We start from the raw sequence: 27,912 nt of genomic DNA on the forward strand, positions 1-27,912 counted from the left end.
TATTCAGTTTCCACACAATGCACCATGCTACGCTCTTCCAAACCACATAGCACAAAACAAAAGCACATAGCACATGTGGTCTCCTACAATACATACTTTAAAACGACAGAAAAACATGTCAAGGCAAGTTAAATAACAGCAGCTCAATTTTCACAATTATGATGATGGAACATCAAATAAAAACTTCATATTTATAAGACTATGGGGTAATACCACTGAGATATAAAATTAATAGATAAAATAGATAAAAGATTAAAAATTACCAAGAAATGTTTATGAACATAAACCTACTATAACACTCATCATAAAACTAATAAGGAAAAACAATTTTCCAAACAATATCTATCTCAAGACTCTTTAAAATAAACATAGTTCAAAATAAATAACATTTATTGTATTTACTAAAACTGTGACAATCCAATAAAAAAATCATCTCCATGCTTGGTATCCTTAAGGGATAAGTGACCCAAGATGAATTAAAAGAAGAGGTAAAAAGAGAATTTACAGGGGGAGAGAGATATTCATAGCTAAATGATATTAACTTTAGACCAAGATCAACCATTCATCAAAGCTGAATGGGGCCCAATTGCTGTGGGTTAAGGATTTTTACACATCCTGTGTGATAAACTGTTCTCTCCCAGGTCTGGCTGAGTAGCGTCAGAGCACCCAGCACACCTCTAGGGGGTCATCTGTGTGGTTGGGGTTTGAGACCATGAAGCTGACTTGGAGATTCAGGCTGTTTCACCTCTACAGAGGTGGCTGTGGGTGGAGGTGGACAGGACTGGATCAAGAAGTTAGGTCCTTGAGCATCCTAAATAGACAATCGGTGACTCTGTCATCAGTCCAGGGATGCAGAGTTTTGTCCCTCACCTCAGTCCTCCACAGTTCCAGGACTTCTAGGCAATGAGGGTGTGATCCCGGCCCCACACCCAGAGCTCCAGATCATAAGCTTGAATCTGGAAAGAAAAGAGCCCCCACCAAAGCTGATGACTTTATAGGATATTGAGGGTTTTGAAGTTATGGTTAATTTATTTTTCCACTCCTTAAAATTACTTCACCTTGATTTGGACTTTCTAGTCACCATGATTCAACAGTCTGCAAATATCTAAAACTACAATGTTGAGAGGCTTGATTCTATTAACTAAGTTTTGTCAGCTACAAAGGAGGTGACATAGCAAGGTGTAATTATTAGATTTCTTTAGCCTGGTGACAAATGAAGTAGCCATATATGGATATCACAACATTATATCAGCTATTACTAACATGGACGATACTTATGAGGACATATTATATATAATATAAGGCATGGGACATCATATTTTCAGCTTTCTTTCAAATAAAAATTGAATAAACTTTCCTATTTTATATTAGATAAGTAAATTATGCTAGCTGTGTAGAAAATTTTGTAAATGCTTTGGCAGATACAATCCTTTGCGTGTCCCATCTAATAAAATTTTAAAAGTTGTATTTATTAAGAGACAAGCTTTATCTTTGTCTCTGATTTGAGTAGAATAATGGTTTAATGTTAGTGATGTTTCTGTTTGGGTCCATCAAAACAACTTAGTTACATGGTTAGATGCATCTTTAATCATTGAAACCCTAGTACAGTTTCTACATAATTATAAGCCTGGCATACATAGTTTTGGATGATTTTTGTTTAAAACAAAAGAGTTCATCCCAGAGTTTGAGACAAATAATTAAACTAATTCTGGTTAGCTCCAAAGTATTAATTAATTGTCCAAATATTCTACAAATGAAAAAATATTTCACCATAAAATGTTACACTTTGTGAATAATTTTAATCTGGTATAAAGATTCCTTTCATCTCATTTATCCACTTCCTTTAAAATAAATCATAATTTACAATTGTTAGATGTATCTATACATAAATACATATTAAAGACCAAAGATATATGTCTAAAAATCTCTTAAATCTGCTGGAATTTATACTACAGAAAAGTCACTTAAATCTGCTTAAAACTATACTTCCCTTATTGCATAGAAATTAAACTTGGCTTTACATTTTGAATATACTTTACTTTTTGTTCAGATATGAAATTCATTTTCTTGAATTGGGACTTTCTTTTATTGAATCACTTATGTATAGCTGGTAAATTTTCACGAAGTTTTTGTTAGATGTTATACAGTAAATTGAGATACACGTTTGGTTCACTAACCAAAAAAACAAAACTGAAGAGTGGCTGGGGAGTCCTTCCCTCCATGCATAACCTCCACAGCTTTCTCCTCCCCAGAGCCCACCTGCAGCCACCCACCTTCCTGTGTCTCTCCAGTCAGCCCATCCCTCTCCCTCCACAAGCACACACAGCAGCACCCACCTCCTCACACTCCTCCCTGGAAACCCGAGTGTTCCAGCCCATGGAGCAGATGAACTGATAGCGCAGTTTGTGGAACAGGGGACGCTGGGCATAGCTCTTCCCATAGAGGAAATGAAAGATGTCTTGTTTAGGAGCCTGGTTGTCCTCCTCCAAGTCACTCGCCAGGTAGCTGCGGAAAGAAACCAGGTTGTTCCTCAGAGGCACAATCAGGAAGGACCTCCCCTTGGAGTCAGCTTCCCAAAATGGACTCCCAGAGGACCATCTTCAGACAGGACTGCACCAGCCCTATTAAGTGTTACGGAGGACCACACCTTGGTCCAGAGATCTCTGCCAGACACACACCTTCTGAAGGACTCCAGCCTTTTTCTAGAAAGCATTGAGCAACAAAGTTGTGGGAGAGGCCTTAGGGGTGGTTGGACCCATCTTGGAAGGATTTTCAGGGGGTGTGTAGAAAGAGCCAAAAATGTGAGAAGACTCCTGTATGAAGAACCAGAGGGGACCACCCTACACTGGACCTGTGCCAGGCTGGGAACTGGGCATCTGTCTTGGAAATCCAGTGGCAGAAGACAACAATGCTGGTGTAGTTACAGGAAGGAAGAGCAGTCAGATGTGGCTGCACCTTCAGTCTCTTTGCCAGGAACATAATGCTTCCTTCACTCCTTTTAAGTAAGCTTCATGTTTCCTTTGGTTTTAATTTTTTAAATCTGGCCTTAATGAAGCTCATGTGTTTGTTTTGACTAAGAGAAGTGTGAAAAACAACCATACTACAATGCTATAATTTCTTGTACACAGGAGGGTCTTGGGTAAGCTGGAGAACAGGGGGTCCCAAGAGCAAACAGGACAAAGAGGCTAAACTATAGGTTAGTGCCCCTCTGTCCCATTCTACCCTCCCAAGTAATGAATCCTGATTAATGAAGGAGACCAAATACTCACAGGGCCAGAAAGAAAGTGGATTCGTTGGTACTGCCAGGAGAAGAGGCCAGCCCGGCTAAAATAAGCTATGATCATAGACAGGAGGTACTGATGGAGAGAGAGGAAAGACAGAGAGAGGTCATATCCTGGAAGAGGAGGAAAGGGAAAAGAAGAATGGAGGTCTGGGGTAGAGAGGGCTCCTAGGAGAAGGTAGCTGAGTAAGGAGACCTGCTTCTTTGGGGAAGGACAGGAAGGATCAAGGTCAATTGGAGCAGTCGGGGAGAGAAGGCCTAGGTGTGCACTGGAGGGCCAGATCTCAGGGGACCTTTTGAGGAAAGGCATGTAGGTCAGCTGGGCGAAGAGGGTCTTGGGTAAGCTGGAGAATGGGGGGTCCCAAGGAGAGCAAAGAGGAGAGGAGCCCAGAAACTCAGGTGACAACAAGCAAAAGGGGGTAGCCATGCAAGACTGTGGACTTGGGCTTGAAGCCCAAAGCACCCCAAGAAGAAGCAAGGTCCACCTCTCTGCAAGAAACTGCTAGGTCCTGAAGGGAGATGTGACAAGCCACAAAGGAGCCAGGACTTGGCACATTTTGTTGGCTCTATGTGGAGGCAGAGGGAAGGACCATGGGCTAGAAATCCCTCCTCATCCAGGCTGTGCTGGAGCAGGAACACTGCTCAGTGGAGAACAACCTCACCTTGTCAGACACCCTCAGGTTCTTGTCCCAGGCCAGGAATCTTTTGACAACAGGATCCTCTGTGAACAGAACACTGATGTCAGTTGGGAACCAGAAGAGGCTTCAATGGGAGATAGAGAGCAGAGAGGAGAACAGGACCTCCCTTGGAGAAGGTGTGGGATTGTTGCCCAATAGAGGTGGATAGGAAGAGATCAGGAACATTCCTGGGAAAGTTGCTTGGACCTGAGACTCCCCCAGGGAAACAACTGAGTGAGGGTTTGTGTAACAGAAAGGTATCTGTATGAATAAGAGCTTCTAGTAAACTGTGGGGGCCCATCATCCCCCCAAAATACACCACCTTACATCCAGAGTTATTAGGTCATTTCTCATTTGGTAGTTACAACAGCGTGAACATGGTCCTGTTAACCACCTCTCAGGGAGGATGAAATGCATTACAGCCACAATGTCTGCAATCAGTGAGGACAATTGGAACCAAGCTCTGTGATCCCAAGCTGGGACCTTTTCATTTCTAATATAAGCATCCATCTTCTAAGAGTCTCTGAGGGCAGATGGGTTCTGAGTCCTCCGGGAATGAGTAGATCAGAGATAGCAGGGCTCTTTGTGAAAAGTGCAGTGGCTGTAAGTTTACCCTTTGTTTAACTCACACCATGATGCTTGCCAGTTACTTCACATTTGAACTAACTTTGTGACAAACATCACTAACATCAACACCAAGAACCAGGAGACCAGGTGCCGGATCCCTGGCCAATCCTCTCATTTGTCCCCATAGTGCCTGCTCCTAACTTGGTTGCCTCCACGTGGTTGAAATAAAATCTTTGCTTCATCCTCTGCCCAAGTTCAAACTCTACTGTGTTCTGTGTAAGATGCTGTCCTGAAGCTAGTATTTCTTAACCCCCTGTGGTTCTGAAAAACTTCCTTGACCATGAACTTGACAGGGAAAAGTCTGAATATATAAGAGGAGAGCTTCGTCCAGAAGTAATAAGTCAGTGGGCAGCATATATTCAGAAGTGAGTTCTGACCATAAGCCATTTTATTGTGAGCAAACTGTAATGAAAATAGAGTTAATGAGAGTATCTTCATTGTGGAATATGTGAACAGTTGCATGGAATATCCTACTGTGTCATATTCACATTGTTGTAAATAAATATCCATGCTTGGTATCGTTAGGGAAGAATGATCCAAATGAATGAAAAGTGTAAAAAGGCAATTAATTTATGTGGAGAGAGGGAAACTCATGGCTAAGAATTATTCACTTTAGACCGAAAACAACTTTTCATCACTGCTGACATTTGGGCCTAATTCTCTGAGTTAAGGATTTCTAGCACATCTAGACAAACTGTTCTCTCTCAGGTCTGGCCAAGCACCCTCATAGCACCCAGCACATCTCTAGGAGGTCATCTGTGTGGTTGTGGTTTTGAGGCTATGAAGCTGCCTGGGAGATTCAGGCTGTGTATGCATGGCTATGGTGTTGCATGGTGTGCAAAAGGTGGCTGTGGTGTTACATGGTGTGCAGAAGGTGGCTATGGGTGGGAGGTGACAGGAGGGCATCCAGCAGCTGGGTCCTTTGGATCTCCTAAATAGATGATGAATGACCCTGTCAGCAGGCCAGGGATACAGAATTTTGTACCTTCCCTCAGGCCGATGACCATAGGCCTCCATGGTTCCAGAACTTCTAGGGCATGAGAGTGTGATCTCAGTGCAAACCCAGAGCTCTGGATCATAGCTTGAATCTGGAAAGAAAAGGAGCTACCACAAAAGGAGATGGATGACCAGAAAGACCCTCCCTCCTTATTCAGCCTCCAGAGCATTCTCCCCAGATCCCACCTGCAACTACTCGCTTTCCCATGTCTGTCCTATCCAGCCCATCCCTCTCTACAAGCACACACGGCTGCACCCACCTCCACACATTCCTCCATGGAAACTCAAGTTTCCAGCCCATGGAGCAGATGATTGGTAGCATGGTCTGTGGAACAAGGGATGCTGGGTATAGCTCTTCCCATAGAAGAAACTAATGATGTCTTGTGTAGGAGCCCGGTTATCCTTCTCCATGTCACTAGCCAGGTAGCTGGGGAAAGAAATCAGGATGTTCCTTAGGGGCACAACCAGGAAGGACCTCCATTTGGTGTCCTCATCCTTAAAAAGAATTCAGGCTGACCATCTTAAGATAGGACTACACCATTCCTATCCAGAATTAACCCTTGGTCCGGAGGCCTCTGTTGGACAGACACCTGCAGGGCACCTCTCACACCCTGATGCTACTGAGAAACCCTCTGCAGCACCTGCGGCTGCTTATTGCCAGTGCAGTTGACTCGGTTTCCCCATCTCCGTCCTCACCCACTTCCCTTCTGCTTTTTCCAGGTGCTCACATCTGTGTCCCCCATAGGTCAGGACCTGACCCTGGTTTATTTCTCTCCCACCAATTTGTCATCCCTCTCCCACCAATTTGCTAGTGGATGGCTTGGTTTACATTGAGCACTTATTCAAAAAGCTGTTGACAGATCTCCTTCCCCAGGTTCCTATTCCCTGATATGGAGGACCCACTTCATAATGTTTTGTTGAACACATGAATGAATGAATGAAGCTTTATCCATAGCCCAGTGCCTTATGACCACGTCATAGACTAAGTACTATAACATAAACACTTTGCAAGATAAAAAGAAGTCAGCTTAGTATTTTTAAATATTTGGATATTTGGATAAGACCCTGCCTTCCTGAGGTGTTCAGTGCAGCGGGATTAGGGCAAGGGGCAGGGAACATGATACCATCTTATAATGGGCCTTAGCCCTGCCAGGCTGCAGAGGGTGACTGATCTGGGAACAGAGCACAGATTTGTTTTGTTTTACAGACAGGGTTTTGCTTTTTTTTTTTGCACAGCCTGTTGTCCAACTCCTGGGCTCCAGCGATCCTCTTGCCTGAACCTCTGAGTAGCTGAGAGTACAGATGGGTGCCACCCTGCCCAGGTAGGTGTTAGTTTTTAAGCTGACTTTAAGAATAGGTCATTTTAGGGTCTGGGGTTGGGGCTCAGCAGTAGAGCACTCACCAGCACGTGTGAGGCCCTGGGTTCGATCCTCAGCACCACATAAAAATAAATAAAATAAATGTATTGTTTCCAACTACAACTAAAAATAAATATTAAAAAAAGAATAGGTCATTTTTAATGAGATACAAATGTATGAAACCAGCTTGACAGGAAATACAAGATAAAGAGGAAAGAGAGGGCATTTAGAAGATAGGTGGTAAAGGAATTTAATGGTGGAAAGATTGTAGAGAGGGCTTAATTCCACATGAGGACTCCATTTTTGGTCTAGAAAGTGATGAGCAACACAGTTGCTAAGGAGGCCTGGGAGGTGGTTGGACCCCATTTTGGAAGGATTTTAGGGAATGCATAGAAAGCCTCAGGCCTAGGAGTCACTGGTAAGAAGGGCCAGCAGGGAGCACATTACAGTGAGCCTATACTGTGTAGACAGACCTGAATTGGGCGTCTCTCTTGGGAATCCAGAGGCAGAAGGCAATGCGACATTGGTGCAGGTACAAAGCTGTCAGATGCAGCTGCAGCTCCAGTCTCTGCAGGGATGAGATGTGCCCATTCTTCCTTCCTCTCAGGTGGGCTATATGTGTCCTTTGGTTTCACTGATTTCTTCTGATATTAAGGTAGTTTAAATGTTTGTTTTTACTATAAGTTCAAGAAAACTATGCTATACTGCTGACATTTCTTCTACCAAGTGCAAACAGGACAAGAAGTTCAAAATCAGAGGACAAGCTAGAGCCCCATTGTTCCACTCCTACCCTCTCAGGTAGTGAATCCTTGTTGCGGGAGTAAAAGTGACAATGGTGACAGAAACCACATGTCCAACCCTCCAGGGGACATTTATCTGGGTGCTTTTCTGTTTCAGGTAGACGATGGAAGCCACACTTGGATGTCCAGGAAGCCATGTGGTGAAGAGGGGCAGAGCCAGAACTCCTAGACTCCACCCAGTTCTCGATTCCCACCTTCCGTAGCCCAGATCTGGGAGGCTGCTTCAGTCTGGTTTCTGCACTGTGATCTCTAGTTGCCATGTCTCCTTAGGTACCAATTCTGTCCTTTCTGCTTAAGGACACTACTGCCTTGCCCAGCTGTTCTCCTGCTCTGTGGCTTGGAGACTCCTCATCTGGCCAGTGAGCTGTTCTTTCTTTGGTCTGGCTTCTCTCAGCAATTTAAATTTCTAATGATTGACATTTCTTATCTTTTTCCCTCTTTTTGAATTTGTTTCAGAGGGGACAATAAGTCTGGACCCTGTGAATTCCATGTTGGGTAGAAGTGGCAAAAGTTCACCTTTGGCACTCATTCTTTTCCCCCAGGGTTTCACTAGTTCTTTGGATCATGATGGGGAACTTATCAAGGTACAGGGGCATTGACTTTCTAAAGTACAAGTGAAGGTGAAAGGAGAAGACTCAGCCACGTGAGCCTGCCAAGGCAGAGGTGGGCAGAGCTTCCTTGGAAGCCTTCTATTCACACGGACCCCAAGGCTGAGCAAGGGGTTGTCACTCACCAGGATTGCAGCCTGGTTCAGAGGGTCTCTCTCATTGGAGGACTCAAGACCTGCTACAGCCCTTCCCTCTAAGGCCCTGATCATACCTCACCTCCCCACAAAAATATTTCTTCTTTATTTCCTACTGTAGTGATTTTGATTTCTTTGGGATCCCTATTGCCTTGTCCAACCAGAAGTTTCCAAAACTAAAATTATAACAGTGAAAACATTGTCATTCCCATTCAATTAGAATCTGTGGGGATAGGCCCAAGCACCTGGGCTGTAGTGTTTCTCTATGCGACTTTATGCTGAAACGCTGGTCCTTGCAAAGCATTTCTGTTCACTCTGCCATCTCTCTAGTATAACTGTCATTGTTGTATCAGACAGCATCCATAGGAGGAAAAGAGAAGTGGAGATGTAACAGTGGATTCTAGGCAAAACCTAAGAATTTACTTTAGTTTGGAAAATATATCAACATATAGTAAGACCAGCACTGCCTACTTGTAGCCAAAATAATCAAGGCTTTTCATGGTTCACAACAGAAAATTTAGCTGGAACAGAATTTTGATACTTTTGCATAATCATGAATCACTTCAGTATTAGATAAGGTCTTAGCAAATGTCATTGTGGGAAACCAGAGTACAGTTACTAAGAAGCTAAGATAGCTCTGATGTTCTGGGCAATATAATCTTATGGGACCACAAATGGAGGCATGGGCTGTCCCTGACTGAAACATCATGTGGCATGTGAGTGCATCAGAAAGCTGTCCACTAGAAGAGTGTTTGAACTTCTTGGTTGTTATGGGAGGACCCAACCAGCTCTATTGGTCACAGTTATCATGAATGGAAACTGGATAAACAGAGCATCCTGGCAATGGTCTTCTACTGTAATAGGACCTGCTTCCTGACCAGCACCACCTTTCACATCAGGGAGAGACTTAGAGGGCAGCTCGGGCCTGTGAAGAAGAAGCTAAGGAACATGCAGGTCTCTTGGAAAGCCTCTGGGACCTCATCCAACTGTGAACATTTATGATTGCCTAATATGGTGGACACTTACTATGCCAGCAAATTGTATGAACTAAGTTCACTTCATTCGTATTTGGTATGGGTACATTAGAGTCATGGAAGAGATCAAACTACAAAGCATACAGACGTGCCTGTGCATAAGGTCTAATAGTATATTAAAAGAAAGACTTTAGAGCCCAACTGTGGAAGCAATCCAAAGCCAGTCAATGGATGAATGGATGAATGGACAAAAGATGGAGTCTATCCTCAAATTCAACTATTAGCCCTAAAAAGGAAATGCTGACACATTTCCACCAATATAGGAGCTTAAGATCAGTGCACAAATCAGCCAGACATAGGGACAAATACTCTTGAGTTCACACTATGCAAGACAGACGAGGCACCAAGAATTGTTAAATTCATAGAAAGTAGAATGATGGTCGGCAGGAGCTGTGGGAAGAGAAGCAGGGAGTTTGTGTTTCAAGGCTGCAAAACCTTGTAGGGGTGATTAAAAAAAATAAAGCTCTAGAGATAGGAATGTGGTAGTGACTGCACAAGGAAAACCTACAGTCACGCTTCACATGACAAAATTTTAGCCAATGATGGACCAATACATCACATATATGAAAGGGCTCCATCACATGATATTCCACAGTGATGTCACAGCCATAGGTGTAAGCGCACTGTATGCAGTGAGTGCACAATGATGAAATCAACGAAACACATCTGGGAAAAAAACCTCCCTCACAAGAGATACAGGTTGTACTTAATGCTGCTGAATTCTACACTTCACAATGGTCACATGTTTTGTTTTGAATATATATTTATTCACAAATTTTGGTGAGAGAGAGACAAAGAATGACTCAGTTATAAAGGTAGAAAGCAGAGGCCTAAGTTAGGAGGTTGGTGAGCAACTCACCAGTTCCTTCAGGTACCATGCACTTTCCCCAGGAGAAAACAATGTCTGGAATTACAGAACTTTCCTGTTGTTGTTGTTGTTGTTGTTTTGTATATGTGACATTTTTCTTTAAGCTACATAGTGGTAGTGAAATATGTGTGTCACGACCCATGCTGGGAATCCCAAATTTGCTAAGCAAGTGAGATTAATTGGAATTGAGAGGCAGAGTTTTAGTTGACATATAAACTCCCCAAATTATAGACACCATGTGAAGAGTGTGTGAGCACATGCAGTTTTGTATTATAGATCCTCAAAATGTCTCCCAAACTCAAGGATGGCTTAGGATGTGACCTCAGGACAGATTCCTGAAGACAGTAAAGGCCAGTGACATTTAGCAGAATAGCTTTGAAAACCACGGGTTTTCATTTTTCAGCTGACAATTCAATGTACCTGGTCTTTTGTGTATATTTATTATCTTCCTCTTGAGAGGACTTATCATTTCTATTCTCCCTAAGTTTCCTTGATATTCTTCTCCCTCTTGGCCAGACTGAGCTCTGAAATGGTAATGTGCAGAGAGGAAGGGACAGACTCCAGGAGCCCTTGGCACACATGGGACAAGTTTCTCCTCAGGACTGATCATTGCTGATTTCTCCCCTATCTGGAGAGGCACATGTTCAACCAGATTGCAGAAGGGTTTGCACGGATCGGAGTCTAGGTTTTGTGGAAGAGAAGCAAGTTTGGGAGAACTCACGGCCACTTGTCAACTGTCTGCCAAGCCTGAGGACCAGAATTCCCAGCCTAGCACCTCAGGGTACTGCCTGGAGGTAGTGGTGGATGACAAAGTTACAGGACCATCCGATGAAGGAGTTGGAGCGAGAACAGATTTGAGACCGTGACTGGCATGGAAGAAAGGATAGAGAAGTCAGGAAAGGTGGACTAAGGAAGCCCAGTTTTGAAGGAGGACTGGACAGGATGTGGGTCAAAGAAGTCCACGTAGAAGGTCAATCTGCGGAGAGAGGAACTGGGTTTGGAGATATGATCCAAACAGAGGAAAGGGATAGAGGGGATTAAGCAGGGTCATTCCCCCCAAAAGAGAAGGTTTGTATAATGAGGATAAATTTTTAAAAATGGGGAGATGGGACCATGGAAAGGCGAATCAAGGGCAGATGGTTATCAGCAAAGGTAAAATGGCTGAGGAGAAAGGAAGAGTTGACTGGTTTGGGTTTTCTGGTGGTGGACTGGGCTTAGTGGTGAAAGGCACCTTTACTTGGGTTTCTTTACTCAGCCTCACCTGCCGCCTCAGTCATCCTGCCAGAAGAAGCAAATGGGTGACCCCTGGATTCAAAGAAGATGAATAGATCTGCCAGAGTTTTCTGACTTGATCCAGAGTGTAGAACCCAGGATTCAGACTGTCTTCTGTCCAGAAAAGAAAAGAGGTGTTGTCTTCAGATTCAGAAGTGGAGGTGGAAACTGTCAGGGTTTTGACTTGACCTGGAGGGTAGGACTCCCAGCCTTCATACTGTCCTCTGTCCAAAAGAGGAAAGAGGAGTCGTCATCTGATTCTGAGGAGGAGGTGGAAGTGGAGTTGTCAGTTTTGTGATGACTCCACTGAAGGGGTAGATCCCAGTCTTCAGAACCAGTCCTGTAACATGAAGTGGAAATAGAAGCAGTCATCAGATCCAGAGAAGCTGGAAGTAGATCTGTCCAAGTTTTCTGACTCCATACAGAGGGTAGAACTTGGGCTTCAACTTCAGTGCTCTGGCCAGAAGAAGAGGAAGTGGTCATCAGATTCTGAGGAGGATCTAGAGGATCTGGACCTTGAGCCTAAGCACCTCTGGGTTGTGGAGACACTGTGGGCTGAAGACGAAGCTGAAGAGACAGCGTGTGTACTCAGTGCTACCAGAGCACCGTGAGGTCTTCACCAGGCTGATAGGCAGGGAGACCTCAGTTAGTTCCTTCCAGTGCTTTTTACACTAAACAGGAGCAGGCGTATGGGGAGACAGTTGGGGGTTAGGGTAGGGATCAGGCACCTGGGCTCCTGGGTCATGATGCTGATATGTTAGTGATGTTTGTGTCATGGTTAATTCTGATGAAATAACTGACAGGGACCACAGTGTGAATTAACTCCAGAGTGCTATTCTCTAGCTGTGCTCTGCTCTACCAGCAGAATCACCTCAAGTCCTTGCTATGAAGCAGAATTCTGGGCCTGACCTTGGGTGTATGAAATGATTTTTGGAGTAGGGGTCAATAAAGTCTGAGGATCAGAACCAAAAATGAGAGCTGGGGTTGTGGCTCAGTGACAGAGCACTCGCCTGGCATTTGTGAGGTACTGGGTTTGATCCTCAGCACCACATAAAAATAAAATAAACATACTGTGTCCATCTACAACTAAAAAAAAAAATGGAACTGAAAATGATGGTTCAGGGTGTCAAGAATAAAGGTTGAGATAAAATTGGGATTCTAAATTGGTCTAAGCTCTAGTTAGAACTTACTCACCTTCATGTCTGAGAATTGCACCCATGAATTCAAACAACCTCTCCTCTTTCTTCCAGATCATTGGATGAGGAATGTGGTGCATTTTCAGCAGGATATCTCAGGGGACACTGAGAGAGTCATGAGGAAGAGGGGCCTCTTGGACAGATAATCCAGGATCACCCAGAGCCACATAGTTACTGTATCAGGCTCATGGGAGCTGGGGGTACACAAGTCCATGAAGGAATGATGAGAAACCAGGGTTCTTTCTCGTTCCATTCATTCCTCAGACATCCCTAAATTTTAGTGTCCTGAATTCAGCTTTTCCCCTGTGGTATTGATATCAAGGTCCTTTTTTATATATACTTAGGTGCCACAGTATTGGACCATTTGAAGGTGTCATGTAGTGACTAAGAATGAAATGGAATTACTTTCAAAACATTTGAACCAGAGGACTAGCGTAGATAATTTTACTACATATCATGAATTTCATTGGTTTATTTTGAACAAGATGGCCATAAAATTATTACTGTCTTTTAATAGTCTTGAGACAGTTGTTATTTTGAAAACATGCTGTTCCTAATAAATTTTCTAATGGGTGTTAAAAGAGTTTTTTTATAGGTACATAGATATTTTCACTTTTAAGAGAGGTTTTCATCTTTTCAGCTATCATACTTACGTATCTACTATGTTTCCAGATCAGTGGTAATACCCCAAATTCTGAACAATATAAATGTTAATGTTTAGTCCTCATTATTGAGTTGTGAACATTGAGCTGCCATTCTTTAATGTGCCTTGACCCTTGACACATCTGTCATTTTAAGTTTTTTTTTAAGAGAGAGAGAGAGAGAGAGAATTTTAATATTTATTTATTTTAGTTTTCGGCAGACACAACATCTTTGTTTGTATGTGGTGCTGAGGATCGAACCCGGGCCACACATATGCCAGGCGAGTGTGCTACCGCTTGAGCCACATCCCCAGCCCATACATCTGTCATTTTAAAGAGAGTGTAGGGGCTGGTGCTGCAGCTCAGTAATAGAGCACCTGCCTTGCATGTGTGAGGCCCTGGGTTTGATCCTCAGTACCACATAAAAATGAATAAATAAAGATATTGTGTCCATCTACAACTAAATAAATATATACATTTTTTTTTTAAAAAAGAGAGTGTGTATTTTAACAGTTCATGTGCTGGGCTGGAGATATAGCTCAGTTGGTAGAGTGCTTGCCTTGCATGCACAAGGCTTTGGGTTCAATCCCCAGCACCACCCCAAAAAAAAAAAAGTTCATGTGGTATGTGCTTTGAAAGAACATAGCATATTTCTTGGGGAAAATTAATAAAGATGAATGTCTTTGCACTTTTATGATGTATGGGATCATGTCAGTCTAGACTGCTTCTTTGCTGTCAAATGACACTGTTATATCACAGGGTTCCAGGTAATTGACCAAATTTCTTTCTTGTGGAAAAAAAAATCTTCAAGTGCTTTTCATGTTGGAAAACAACAGAGAAGGTGGCAGATCTTAAGCTGGAGATTAGAAGCAGGAAATATAGGAAGGCAACTCAGGAGGAGTACAAAGAAGAAAGAAAATTCTTTTTTTAAAAAATATTTTATTTACATTTTAGTTTTCGGCAGACACAACATCTTTGTTTGTATGTGGTATTGAGGACGGAACCCGGGCCGCACCCATGCCAGGGGAGAGCGCTGCCACTTGAGCCACATCCCCAGCCCCAAGAAAGAAAATTCTAAGGGAACTGTGTAAAAATCCTAAATCTGAAATCAAGCAGAAGTGTCTCGAAGGAGGATGCCTTCCTGGTAATGGTCCAAGGAGGGGGACACACAGGGGAAGATAGAGTTTGTTAGTTGAGTCATTATTAGAGTCTTTTCCACAACCTCTAATTCCAGTTTTACATAACAGAAGGTTGTGAGGAAATAGAAACACATGAAGGAAAATGAAGGGAATGGAGCAGGTTCTAAGAAGAATGAGATGAGAGGAAGAACGCTCTAAACAGATAGGCACAGAGAGGAAAGAGATAACTAGTGCAGTCACAACAACTGTAGAAAGACATCTTGGGAGATGGGAGCACCAGGGAATGTGGGAGCAGTTGAGGAAAGAAGCAGGTGAAGCGACGTATCATCCAGAAGTGAAACAAAGCTAAAGAGAGGTGGCAACAGAGCCAGCGATGAGATGTGAATGGGTTAGAGAGAGAGAGAGAACAATGCTTCGGGGCTTGTAAGGATGACATTTGGAGCTTAAAACTAGATGGATACATTAAGAGAGGGATGGTGGTTGAGGGAGTGGAGCAATTGAAGTGGGAAAAGTTGCATGAAGAGAGAAGCCACTGAAAACAGGCACTGTTGTTGGGTGTGGTGATGCAAGCTTGTAATCACAGTGGTTTGGAAGTCTGAGGCAGTAGGATTGGAAGTTCAAGGACAGCGTCAGCAACTTACTGAGTCCTTGTCTCAAAAAATAAAGAGGGCTAGGGGTATGACTCAGTGGCAGAGCACCTCTGGGTTCAGTCTCTAATAAGAACAACCAGCAACAACAATAAACCACATGGACACTATGCAAAGCAATGCTGATGCCGACAAACTGCACTGAGGTGAAGTGCTACAGATTGAGGCCACAGGCCTCACTATACTGCCCACACTTCAGACACTAGCTGCAACCTCTGGGTTTCCAAGACCACTCATGCCATCCCAGAACTGTCCTCAAGTCCAGGCTGACATGTCCCAGATCTCAAGTTCAGCATGCCTGAAATCCAATTGCTATCACTCTGCAGTATTGACCACATCACCAAAGTAATAAGCAAGCCAGGTGACACATGTTCTACTTATATATTTCATTTCAGGAAAGCCCACAGCCTGCTACAAGAGGTATCAGCAATAGCATGACTTGGTTGTTCCCAATTTCCAGCAGGCAACCCTGAATTTCTTTTCTCCACATTAACACATTCCAGGAAAGGAGAAACACCATCCTGAGAAGGGACAGCTAGCTCACCTGGAAACTGATTTTTAATGTGCATCTTCTGAATTCACAAAAACTCCCACCAGCACTATAATTGCTTCCTTTTAGTATCATCACCTCTACAATAAGATGATGATGGTCCCAATCACATACTGTACCATCAGCAGGAAGCAGGGGCTCCGTGGAAAGCACTTAATGCAGTTTTGTGAATACCACACTTACCAGTGGTGTCTATTCCTGCCTTATCACTTTCCAAATTAGTTCAGCAAATAAAACACAAGTAAGTCAAAGATTTTCCTTCTCCCCGGGCTCATCTCCAATCTTATTCCTCCCATCAAAACCAAACAATCCTCTTTTGACCTTAACTCCCTCCACATCTACTGACTAATTCTTCTTTTCCCATTGGGTCAACATTTGTTTAAAAATTTGTACACAGATGAAATCCAATTCTTTCACTCTCTTTTAAACCCTTCCAGATCCAGCTAAACAAATCCTCAAGGAGTCCCAGGATTGAATCCCATGGCCAGTTCTGTCCTTGGGCTTGACTATGAACAGTTGATACAGTTCCTCCTCCAACCCCCAGATCTTTTAATTTCCTTAGCTCCTGAAACTTCATGCCTCTGGTCCTCTTTCTGGCCTCACTACCAGCCCCACCCAGTCCTACCTTCTGTAGCTCTTTGCACATGGAAGAGTCCTGGGCTCACCCCCTTACCCAACACAGCTTTCCATGCTGACTTCCAGTGCAGGCTGTCCACTGAAGTTCCAACACAAGCCCTGCCCTCTTGCTATCTCTGCTTTACCTCATGCTAACAGCACCAATTCAAAATGGCTAAAACCCAATTCTGGCTTTTTCTTAAATTTGATTTTTTACCATCTCCCACTCCCAGTTTAATTATAACCTAGTTTTCTTGGTCACTCAGGGAGCCTCTGAAGAGCTTTCCACATGGGGGCAGCATGATCAAATTATGGTTTTAGGAGAAATGCTCAAGGCAGAAAATGCACTTGAGCCAGTGAAGGAAAGTAGTAGTAGAGAATGGGAGTTTCTGCAAGAGTCCAAAGAAACAAAAACAACCCCCAAAACTGTAATAATGGTAACCAGGAGAGAGAGTAAGAGGAAAGGATAACTTTGAATATAACACCAGCAAACTTTAGCAACTGCCTGTGACAACAGCAAATGGAAGAGCTTAGAAGGATCCCACTTTTCTGGACAGGCTCATAGGCTGCCTCAATGAACAAATAGGGGCAAGAGCAGAAGGCATAGACAGACCAACAAAAACGATTTGGGATCTATTGTATTTATTAGCTTGAGGTGTCCTCTGGACATACCCCAGGGAGAGGCTCAGTAGCTGGCTGGACAGAGGCATCTGATCCCCGTGGGGGATTGACATAGACTTGGGGTTAAAAGCACAGGACAGTGAGATCAGACAGGAGTAAGGAGGGTCGTGAGCTAACGGCAGAAGAACTCCTCAAATTCACAAAGAGGGCAACAAGACAAATGTGGGACAGAAAATTACAGGGGAGACTGCAAAGTGTCTAAGACAACGATGGGCAATTAGCCCTGGGTGTGCATGTTAGAAATACCCAGTGTACATTAGGTCACGGGCAGTCTTCACTAGAACAGGATGAGGGAAGTGGTAGGCACAGAATAGAGACCGTGGGAGGCAGGATAAAATGGGAATGGGAAATGAGGACCCCTCTGCCAGGGATTTCTACTGCACTGTCTGCTGTGCAAGCCAGACCAACCTGCAGAAAGAACTTCTTAGACTCACTTAAGAGAGGCCATTCCTCCAGCAGATCCAGGCCTTATCCTTGCACAGAGCAACAAAATCAATGTTTTAGTCACCACAAAGATCATGGATGCTGAGTCCTTCCTGGGCATTATGCTGTCTACCCAGAGGACAGACAAGTAAGGTATCAGTGGCAGTGGCTTGTTGGTTGTTATTTAGGAAGGCGATTCCTAATCACATCAAAGAAATATTTAAAATCCAAAAGAAAGGAACATTCTCACGGTCAAGTCAAGGAATGTATAATATTAATAATTACTTGCTATGAATGCCAAAAAATAGGAGACACACATGTACTCTGGTTTTAGGGATGCTTTAAGGATCATGCTGTCTACACACATGAACAGGACAAAGTCATTGGTTGTTGATCACTATACTGTTTTGAACATATTTTAGACTATTTATTTGCCTCCTAAGGAATACTGTAAGCAAAAGTAGAGAATAAACACATGAATAGAAAAACTCACCAGGGATTTACTCATTCTCTGCTGCTCTTGGAAAACATGGAAGATGTGGAAGCAGGTGCAGACCTGGGGATTGAAAATGCAAGCAGTGTGGTTATGAGTCATCTGGCCTGCCGTGGCAGGGATCTACTGCATAAAAACCTACCCAGAAACCTCCCAGGACACCTGCTGGGAGGCTGTCCCATTAGGCCTTCCCCACCCACATGTTTGTAGGGGTGAACAAGTGGGTGTGAGTCTCATGGTGAATGAACTTCAAATCCAAATGAAAACATCTGCCATCATTTAAATGTCAGCTAAAAAAGGAATTCTGCTCTACAGCACTCATCTGTTTTCTAATTATAGAAACTTTGGCTCTGGTGAAAGGAGTATTTTTTAAAATATTTCTTTTAGTTGTAGATAGACAAAATGCCTTTATTTTGTTTATTTATTTTTATGTGGTGCTGAGGATCGAACCCAGTGCCTCATACTTAGGAGGCAAGCAGCTCTGCCACTGAGCCACAGTCCCAGCCAGAAAGGGGTATTTTATTAGGAAACTTACTGTGACTTAAATGTAATACAGGGGAAGGCATACTGGCCGGAAAGTGCCCACAAACCAACCGGAGACCTTGGAGAACCACTCCCATCTCAGACCCAACGTCTTCCTCCATCAAAGGAGGCAGAAAGAGACTTTTCCTTCACTAAGCTGCATGACTCTGCAAGGACAGGCCTCAGCGGAAGTCAGTCAAAGAACTGAGGTGCAGATGGAGGCTGTCGCACACTGGGAGACACTGGAGCTCCCGAGGAAGAAGGGAGAAGGAGCAAGAACGGAGGAGAGAGGCAGAAGTCTCACGGAGGACAGGAGGACAGTGTCCCCTCCTCCCCAGCACCCGGTGGCCTTACAGATGTACCCACGGAGCACCTAAGGCAGCGCAGCTCGTCCTGCCAGCAACCCGACCCCATCCTGAAGCCAGTAAACCCTGTCCTGCTTCACGCCATAACGTCCCACCACGCGGTTCCTGCACCCACTACCTGCACCTGCTGGGATTGCGCAGCTATGGCCCTTCAGGGGTCAGGGATGACAGGGGCGAAGGTTTCTGCAGCTGGTCGTTGCTTCTCTGGACGGATCTGGGTGCAGATGATTCGGAGGGCCGTTACGGGTCCAGAGGAGAACTAGCGGTTCCTGGGGCCGTTATTGCTCCTGAGGGGGCCGAGGGTGGACGCTAACAGATGCCACTGCTGCTCCCAGGCCTCAGACCTCCCCTCGCCAAACAGGTGTGCTCCAAGGGCCGAGGCCGCGCCTCCCTCCAGGTCCCAGATCCTCCTGCTCAACTCAGCATCCTGAGTCATGCCGGCTGCCCAGGGAGCCAGCCCTGCCACCCTCCGCCCAGGCTCCTCTCTTATATTGTGGTTTTGTTTTTTGTTTTTACTGAGCTCTTACATGACTTATCTGGTGTTACCATCCGAAATAAATATTTCATTAAATACAGAATGAATTGTCTCTCTTACAAATTGACCTCTTGAACATCCCATGTGGAGGTTTGTTTTTCATTGGGCAGCAAAAGCTCTATAGGACAGCAAACATTTCACGCCACAATCTGTCAAACTTTATGTATTTTGTGGAAAAAAATTTAATTCTGGATTCCAGATTTTGCCATTGTATTGATTTGTGATATTGTTTTGATTTATGTAAAAATATGTGAATCGAAAGTATATGACTTTGGGGCTGGGGCTGGGGCTTAGTGATAGAGTGGATGCCTAGCATGTGGGGGGCACTGAGTTCAATCCTCAGCACCACATAGAAACAAATAAATAAACAGAGGTATTGTGTCCATCTAAAACTGAAAAAAAATTTTAAATGTTTATGACTTAGTTTTTATGTGATACATCATCAATATAAAAGTGTTGAACACTAACAGTGCTTACCACAAGGAGGATGTAGTATTTTTGTTTCCTGCATTAAAATGTCTGGAGGAAGGGAGCCAGATGCGTTGTATGTTCATTTAGTGTGGGTCATAATGTCTTTATAAATTGGCAGTATAACTGCATAGTTTAACCCTCATTTTATTTTCCCCTCTTGCTTCATGGTTTTTGCTTTGTGTAGCAGTCTGTCTTCCCAGCATCCTAGTCTTGGTTTAGTGGCTGTGGTCTGTCTCCTCTTCCTTCTGAGTGTGAAGGAAAGGTGAGAATTCAGCGGCAGTAGGTCCAGCAGACTTTGCTGCCCAGACTGAGGAGTGGGTGGGCTGAGTGGGGCTCATACCTGTCTTTGCACATGTAAATCAGACAAGCTGGGGTCACTCACCACAGAGCACCATGCACGGAACAAGAACTGGAACCTCAGCATGTCAAGCCACCTGTAGTCATTATTCCCATGTAAAAATAAAATTGTCTAAGAAGTCAAAACCATTTCATGGTGAGCCAGAATGACATCTAATTAAAGAAGGGTGCCTGAGCTGGAGTGCAGGACTCGGCCAAGTCCTCCTGTGTTAGAAACAAAGGCCTTGCCTGTGTGACTTCCTTTATGAAGCCCTGTTTCAGTTATTTTCATTTCATTTCTTTTTTTTTTCCAGTAAACATTTCTTTAATCTTTAGATTTCTTTTTATAAGAACCCAGTTCAACACGTCTGTAATTCAACAATATAAAGAGAACACAAATAGCAAAAAAGCCACCTTTGCTTCCTCTTAATATAACCCTTATTAGCTTGAGGTAGGACTTATTTCTCTGAAGATTCTTTTTTTTTTCTTTTTTTCTTTTTTTTTTATTGGTCGTTCATAACATTACATAGTTCTTAATACATCATATTTCACAGTTTGATTCAAGTGGATTATGAACTCCCGCTTTTACCCCGTATACAAATTGCTGTATCACATCAGTTACCCTTCCATTGATTGACATATTGCCTTTCTAGTGTCTGATGTATTCTGCTGTCTGTCCTATTGTCTACTATCCCCCCTCCCCTCCCCTCCCCTCCCCTCCCCTCCCCTTTTCTCTCTCTACCCCTTCTCCTGTAAATCATTTCTTCCATTTGTATTCTCTTGTCTTACCCCTCCTTTCCTCTTATATGACATTTTGTATAACCCTGAGGATCGCCTTCCATTTCCATGCAATTTCCCTTCTCACTCCCTTTCCCTCCCACCTCTCATCCCTGTTTACTGTAAATATTCTTCTCAAGCTCTTCGTCCCTACCCTGTCCTTGTTTACACCCCTTATATCAAAGGAGTCATTTGGTATTTGTTTTTTAAAGATTGACTAGCTTCACTTAGCATAATCTGCTCTAATGCCATCCATTTCCCTCCAAATTCTATGATTTTGTCATTTTTTAATACAGAGTAATACTCCATAGTGTATAAATGCCACATTTTTTTTTATCCATTCATCTATTGAAGGGCATCTAGTCTGGTTCCACAGTCTTGCTATCGTGAATTGAGCTGCTATGAACATCGATGTAGCAGTGTCCCTGTAGCATGCTCTTGTTAGGGCTTTAGGGAATAGACCGAGAAGGGGAATAGCTGGGTCAAATGGTGGTTCCATTCCCAGCTTTCCGAGAAATCTCCATACTGCTTTCCAAATTGGCTGCACCAATTTGCAGTCCCACCAGCAATGAACAAGAGTGCCCTTTTCCCCGCATCCTCTCCAGCACTTATTGTTGTTTGACTTCCTAATGGCTGCCAGTCTTACTGGAGTGAGATGGTATCTTAGGGTAGTTTTGATTTGCATTTCTCTGACTGCTAGCAATGGTGAGCATTGTTTCATGTACTTGTTGATTGATTGTATGTCCTCCTCTGAGAAGTGTCTGTTCAGGTCCTTGGCCCATTTATTGATTGGGTTATTTGTTATCTTATTGTCTAATTTTTTGAGTTCTTTGTATATTCTGGTTATTAGGGCTCTATCTGAAGTGTGTGGAGTAAAGATTTGTTCCCAGGATGTAGGCTCCCTGTTTATCTCTCTTATTGTTTCTTTTGCTGAGAAAAAACTTTTTAGTTTGAGTAAGTCCCATTTGTTGATTCTATTTGTTAACTCTAGTGCTATGGGTGTCCTATTGAGGAATTTGGAGCCCGATCCCACAGCGTGTAGATCATAACCAACTTTTTCTTCTATCAGATGCCGTGTCTCTGATTTAATATCAAGCTCCTTGATCCATTTTGAGTTAACTTTTGTGCACGGCGAGAGATAGGGATTCAGATTCATTTTGGTGCAAATGGATTTCCAGTTTTCCCAGCACCATTTGTTGAAGATGCTATCCTTCCTCCATTGCATGCTTTTAGCCCCTTTATCAAATATAAGATAGTTGTAGTTTTGTGGATTGGTTACTGTGTCCTCTATTCTGTACCATTGGTCCACCCGCCTGTTTTGGTACCAGTACCATGCTGTTTTTGTTACTATTGCTCTGTAGTATAGTTTGAAGTCTGGTATCGCTATACCGCCTGATTCACACTTCCTGCTTAGTATTGTTTTTGCTATTCTGGGTCTTTTATTATTCCATATGAATTTCATGATTCTTTTATCTATTTCTACAAGATATGCTGTTGGGATTTTGATTGGCATTGCATTGAACTTATAGAGAACTTTTGGTAATATCGCCATTTTGATGATGTTAGTTCTGCCTATCCATGAGCAGGGTATGTTTTTCCATCTTCTAAGGTCTTCTTCTATGTCTTTCTTTAGGGTTCTGTAATTTTCATTGTATAAATCTTTCACCTCTTTTGTTAGGTTGATTCCCAAGTATTTTATTTTTTGGGGGGATATTGTGAATGGAGTAGTTGTCCTCATTTCCGTTTCAGAGGATTTGTCGCTGATATACAGGAATGCCTTTGATTTATGCGTGTTGATCTTCTATCCTGCCACTTTGCTGAATTCATTTATTAGCTCTAATAGCTTCTTTGTAGACCCTTTTGGGTCTGCTAGGTATAGAATCATATCATCTGCAAATAGTGATAATTTAAGTTCTTCTTTTCCTATTTTTATGCCTTTAATTTCTTTTGACTGTCTAATTGCTCTGGCCAGTGTTTCGAGGACTATGTTGAACAGAAGTGGTGAGAGAGGGCATCCCTGTCTTGTACCAGATCTTAGAGGGAATGCCTTCAATTTTTCTCCATTCAGAATGATGCTGGCCTGTGGCTTATCATAGATTGCTTTTACAATGTTGAGGTATGATCCTGTTATCCCTAATTTTTCTAGCGTTTTGAACATAAAGGGATGCTGTACTTTGTCGAATGCTTTTTCTGCATCTATTGAGATGATCATATGGTTCTTATTTTTAAGTCTATTGATGTGGTGAATAACATTTATTGATTTCCGTATATTAAACCAGCCTTGCATCCCAGGGATGAATCCTACTTGATCATGATGTATAATTTTTTTGATATGTAATTGAATCCGATTCGCCAGAATTTTATTGAGGATTTTTGCGTCAAGGTTCATTAGAGATATTGGTCTGTAGTTTTCCTTCTTTGATGTGTCTTTGTCTGGTTTCGGAATCAGGGTGATGTTGGCCTCGTAGAATGAATTTGGAAGTTCTCCCTCTTTTTCTATTTCCTGAAATAGCTTGAAAAGTATTGGTGTTAGTTCCTCTTTAAAGGTTTTGTAAAACTCTGCTGTATACCCATCCGGTCCTGGGCTTTTCTTAGTTGGTAGTCTTTTGATGGTTTCTTCTATTTCCTCTATTGTTATTGGTCTGTTTAGGTTGTCTATATCCTCCTGGCTCAATCTGGGCAGATCATAGGACTCAAGGAATTTATCTATGCCTTCACTATCTTCTATTTTATTGGAGTATAAGGATTCAAAGTAATTTCTGATTATCTTCTGTATTTCTGAAGTGTCTGTTGTGATATTGCCTTTTTCATCCCGTATGCTAGTAATTTGGGTTCTCTCTCTTCTTCTCTTCGTTAGCATGGCTAAGGGTCTGTCAATTTTATTTATTTTTTCAAAGAACCAGCTTTTAGTTTTGTCAATTTTTTCAATTGTTTCTTTTGTTTCAATTTCATTAATTTCAGCTCTGATTTTAATTATTTCTTGCCTTCTACTTCTTTTGCTGTTGTTTTGCTCTTCTTTTTCTAGGATTTTGAGATGAAGTATGAGATCATTTATTTGTTGTTTTTTCTTTTTTTGAGGAATGAACTCCAAGCAATGAATTTTCCTCTTAGAACTGCTTTCAATGTGTCCCATAGATTCCGATATGTTGTGTCTGTGTTTTCATTTAACTCTAGGAATTTTTTAATTTCCTCCTTGATGTCTTCTAAAACCCATTGATCACTCAGCAACCTATTGTTCATTCTCCAGGTGATGCTTGATTTTTCCTTTCTTCTTTTATCATTGATTTTCAGTTTCATTCCATTATGATCAGATAAGATGCATGGTATTATCTCTACCCCTTTGTATTGTCTAAGAGTTGCCCTGTGACATAGTATATGGTCTATTTTTGAGAAGGTTCCATGTGCTGCTGAGAAAAAAGTGTAGCTACTTGATGTTGGGTGGTATAGTCTATATATGTCAATTAAGTCTAGGTTGTTAATTGTGTTATTGAGTTCTATAGTTTCCTTATTTAACTTTTGTTTCGAAGATCTGTCCAGTGGTGAGAGAGGTGTGTTGAAGTCTCCCATGATTATTGTATGTTGGTCTATTAGACTCTTGAACTTGAGAAGAGTTTGCTTGATGAACACAGCTGCACCATTATTTGGGGCATATATATTTATGATTGTTATGTCTTGTTGGTGTATGGTTCCCTTGAGCAGTATGAAGTGTCCTTCTATATCCCTTTTGATTAGCTTTGGCTTGAAATCTATTTTATTAGATATGAGTATGGACACTCCTGCTTGTTTCCGCTGTCCATATGAGTGATATGATTTTTCCCAACCTTTCACCTTCAGTCTATGTATATCTTTTCCTATCAAATGCGTCTCCTGTAGACAGCATATTGTTGGGTCTTGTTTTTTGATCCATTCTACTAGCCTGTGTCTCTTAATTGGTGAGTTTAAGCCATTAACATTTAGGGTTATTATTGAGATATGGTTTGTTCTTCTATCCATATTTGTTTATTGATGTTACTAAACCTGATTTGTTATCCTCTTTGACTACTTTCCCCCCTTTACTGTCCTACCTCCCATTGTTGGTTTTCAATGTTATTTTCCATTTCCTCTTCCTGTAATGTTTTGCCAAGGATTTTTTGAAGAGATGGTTTTCTAGCTGCGAATTCTTTTAACTTTTGTTTATTGTGGAAGGTTTTAATTTCATCTTCTAACCTGAAGCTTAATTTCGCCGGATACACGATTCTTGGTTGGAGCCCATTGTCTTTCAGGGTTTGAAATATGTTATTCCAGGATCTTCTAGCTTTCAGAGTCTGTGTTGAGAGATCAGCTGTTATCCTGATTGGTTTACCCCTAAATGTAATCTGCTTTCTTTCTCTTGCAGCTTTTAAAATTCTCTCCTTATTCTGTATGTTGGACATCTTCATTATAATGTGTCTAGGTGTGGATCTCTTATGATTTTGCACATTCGGCATCCTGTAGGCTTCTAGGATTTGGGATTCTGTCTCAATCTTCAATTCTGGGAAGTTTTCTCGTATTATTTCACTGAATAGACTGTTTATTCCTTTGGAATGGAGCTCTGTGCCTTCCTGTATCCCAATGACTCTTAAATTTGGTCTTTTGATATTGTCCCATAATTCTTGGATGTTCTGCTCATAGTTTCTTAGCAGACTTGCTGAGCTGTCTATGTTCTTTTCCAGTTGAAATACTTTGTCTTCATTGTCTGATGTTCTCTCTTCTAAGTGATCTACTCTGCTGGTAGTATTCTCAATTGAGTTTTTAAGTTGGTTTATTGTTTCCTGCATTTCTAGAATTTCAATTTGTTTGTTTTTTATTACCTCTATCTCCCTGTGAAATTGATCTTTTACTTCCTGGATTTGTTTGTCAATGTGATCTTTCATTGTCTGATTTTGCTGTCTCATGTCTTCCTTGAGACTCCAGATCATCTGAAGCATATATATCCTGAACTCTTTATCTGATATTCCATCTGTTGCAGCTATTACCTCTTCTAAAGTTGAGTTGACCTGCATTGCTTGTGGTCCTTTCTTTCCTTGTCTTTTCATACTGCTCGCGTTTCTTTCTGCTTGGTGCAACTGTTGTGTTTTGAAATTTACCCCCTATTTATTTATGTTGCTCTTGTATACTTGAAAAGTCTCCCTTGCAGGTGCGGGCGGCGGCTGTGCCCCTACTCCAATTGGGGTGACGTGTCTACCACGCTGGCGGCTCTCTGGGCCTGTTCCGGGAGTGGAAGGCGGCTCTGCTCTGTCCCTATTCCAATTGGGGTGTCGTGACTACAATGCTGGCAGGTCGCTGGGCCTGTTCTGGGCGTGGGCGGTGGGCTTGGCTGGCGGGATTCCACCTAATGGCAGTCCCTAACCTCCCTGCTTGCTAATTAATGGCTTCTCTGAGGCGCCACGCCTTCTGTAGCTGCGGGGCAGGCCGCGCGAATCAGTTGTCCTGGATCTCCGGGGTCCTGCTGCTGGCTGTTTTGATGTTGCAAGCTGTTGGAGAGTGGTGGTGTATTCTTCAGCTTTCCCGGATGGTGGCCGCTGACTGCCTGGATGGAGTGTCCGCTGTTTTGATGTTGCACTCTGAAGGAGAGTGGCGGTGTATCCTTCAGCTTTCCCGGATGGTGGCCGCTGACTGCCTCGGTGGAGTGTCCGCTGTGGGGGATGGGACTGTACCGCTTCCTTCCCCTTCTGAGATCCCGAGCTCGGCCCAAGGGTCCGTGTGGGCTTGGCTGGTGGGATTCCACCTAATGGCCTTCCCTAACCTCCCTGCTTGCTAATTAATGGCTTCACTGAGGCGCCACGCCTTCTGTAGCCACAGGGCAGGCCACGCGAATCAGTTGGCCTGGATCTCCCTCTCTGAAGATTCTTTTATTGAGTTGCTGTCAAAATGGAACTGAATTCCTGTGTAGAGCAGCGGCATACCTAAGTGAAACATTAGAAAATAAATAGGGAATTCAGACTTTAAAAACTAGATAATTGAATCATGTGATGGCAAAGTTATGGTCTTATCCAGGAAAGCTACTTGGAAAAGGTAAATTTTAAAGGGTAACATCCTATGAATTGTCACTTACAAATGGAATGTAAGCAAAGGTACCAGTGAACAAGCAAAGTACAACTGCCTCTGTCCCATAAGTAGACTTGAGTGTGGTGAGGCATAAATAAAGTCTCCAATGAATGGTATCGATTTTGCTGTGAGAAAGAAGGATGAGGGCTGGAGTTGTAGCTCAATGGTAGAGCACTTGCCTCGCAAGTGTGAGGCACTGGGTGTGACCCTAGTACCACTTAAAAACAAAGACATTGAGTCCATATACACCTAAAATTTAAAAAAAAAAGAAAGAAGGATGAGTATACTGTGTAATTGGTCTAGCACCTATGGAGGAGGATGTGACATCTACATAAGTAAATTTCCCACATAAAATTGAAGTTGCCTTGTGCAAGGCCCTGGATTTGATCCCCAATACTAACAAAAACAAAAAACTTTGAAGTTGATGTTGCAATGGGCAAAAGGTGTGATTATGCAGTTGAAGGGGAGAAATAAAGAATGTCTACACGCTTCTGCACTTTTCAATGCTTTATTCACTCAAATCACTCAATACAATTTCACTCTATAAGTTCTTAATCAAGAAAATGACAATCCTTAATTCTCGACACTGCAATAGACATAACAATTCACAGCAAACAATTCTGTGGATTAATTAATTCTAAGCACTGCAGCACACTTAATCATGACAGGCTAATGACAGACATCCCTCTGCATGCTAAGTTCAAGTGTCAGACCAAAAGGCTTTAAGTCCAGCAGATGCACACTCACTCAGACAGCAGTGATCAGGTCAGGTGATCAGGCTTTTCCTGGGGTGGAGCTGAC

General features: G+C 42.7%; 1 protein-coding gene across 4 annotated transcripts; it reads right to left on the reverse strand.

The window, feature by feature from the left end:
* Positions 1-27,912, reverse strand: LOC144256832 (uncharacterized). 4 transcript variants are annotated; one of them, XM_077802376.1, is made up of 7 exons: positions 27,859-27,912; positions 18,040-18,102; positions 5,841-6,007; positions 3,943-4,001; positions 3,270-3,356; positions 2,337-2,505; positions 1-956 (listed from the first exon to the last, which is right to left on the reverse strand). In XM_077802376.1, the coding sequence occupies exons 3-6, from the start codon at positions 5,989-5,991 to the stop codon at positions 2,491-2,493; spliced, it is 312 nt and encodes a 103-aa protein (XP_077658502.1). In that variant the 5' UTR covers positions 5,992-6,007; positions 18,040-18,102; positions 27,859-27,912; the 3' UTR covers positions 1-956; positions 2,337-2,490. The 4 variants fall into 4 exon arrangements, 2 of the variants coding, with proteins under 2 accessions (XP_077658502.1, XP_077658503.1); XM_077802377.1 differs by lacking the exon at positions 27,859-27,912 and adding an exon at positions 7,412-7,582 and having other exon boundaries at positions 18,040-18,054; XR_013344271.1 differs by lacking the exon at positions 5,841-6,007.

Source organism: Urocitellus parryii, chromosome 9 (genome assembly GCF_045843805.1).
Source record: "Urocitellus parryii isolate mUroPar1 chromosome 9, mUroPar1.hap1, whole genome shotgun sequence".
NCBI classification, from domain to species: domain Eukaryota; kingdom Metazoa; phylum Chordata; class Mammalia; order Rodentia; family Sciuridae; genus Urocitellus; species Urocitellus parryii.

Bases quoted from the DNA above. Each gene is read 5' to 3' on its own strand.
- LOC144256832 (XM_077802376.1), bottom strand. From the start codon at position 5,991: ATGGAGAAGGATAACCGGGCTCCTACACAAGACATCATTAGTTTCTTC. The intron at 4,002-5,840 runs GTGGGTGCAGCC...TTCTGTTCACAG, and splicing joins CCATGGAGGAATGTGTGGAG to AGGATCCTGTTGTCAAAAGA. The intron at 3,357-3,942 runs GTGAGGTTGTTC...TCTCTCCATCAG, and splicing joins ACCTGAGGGTGTCTGACAAG to TACCTCCTGTCTATGATCAT.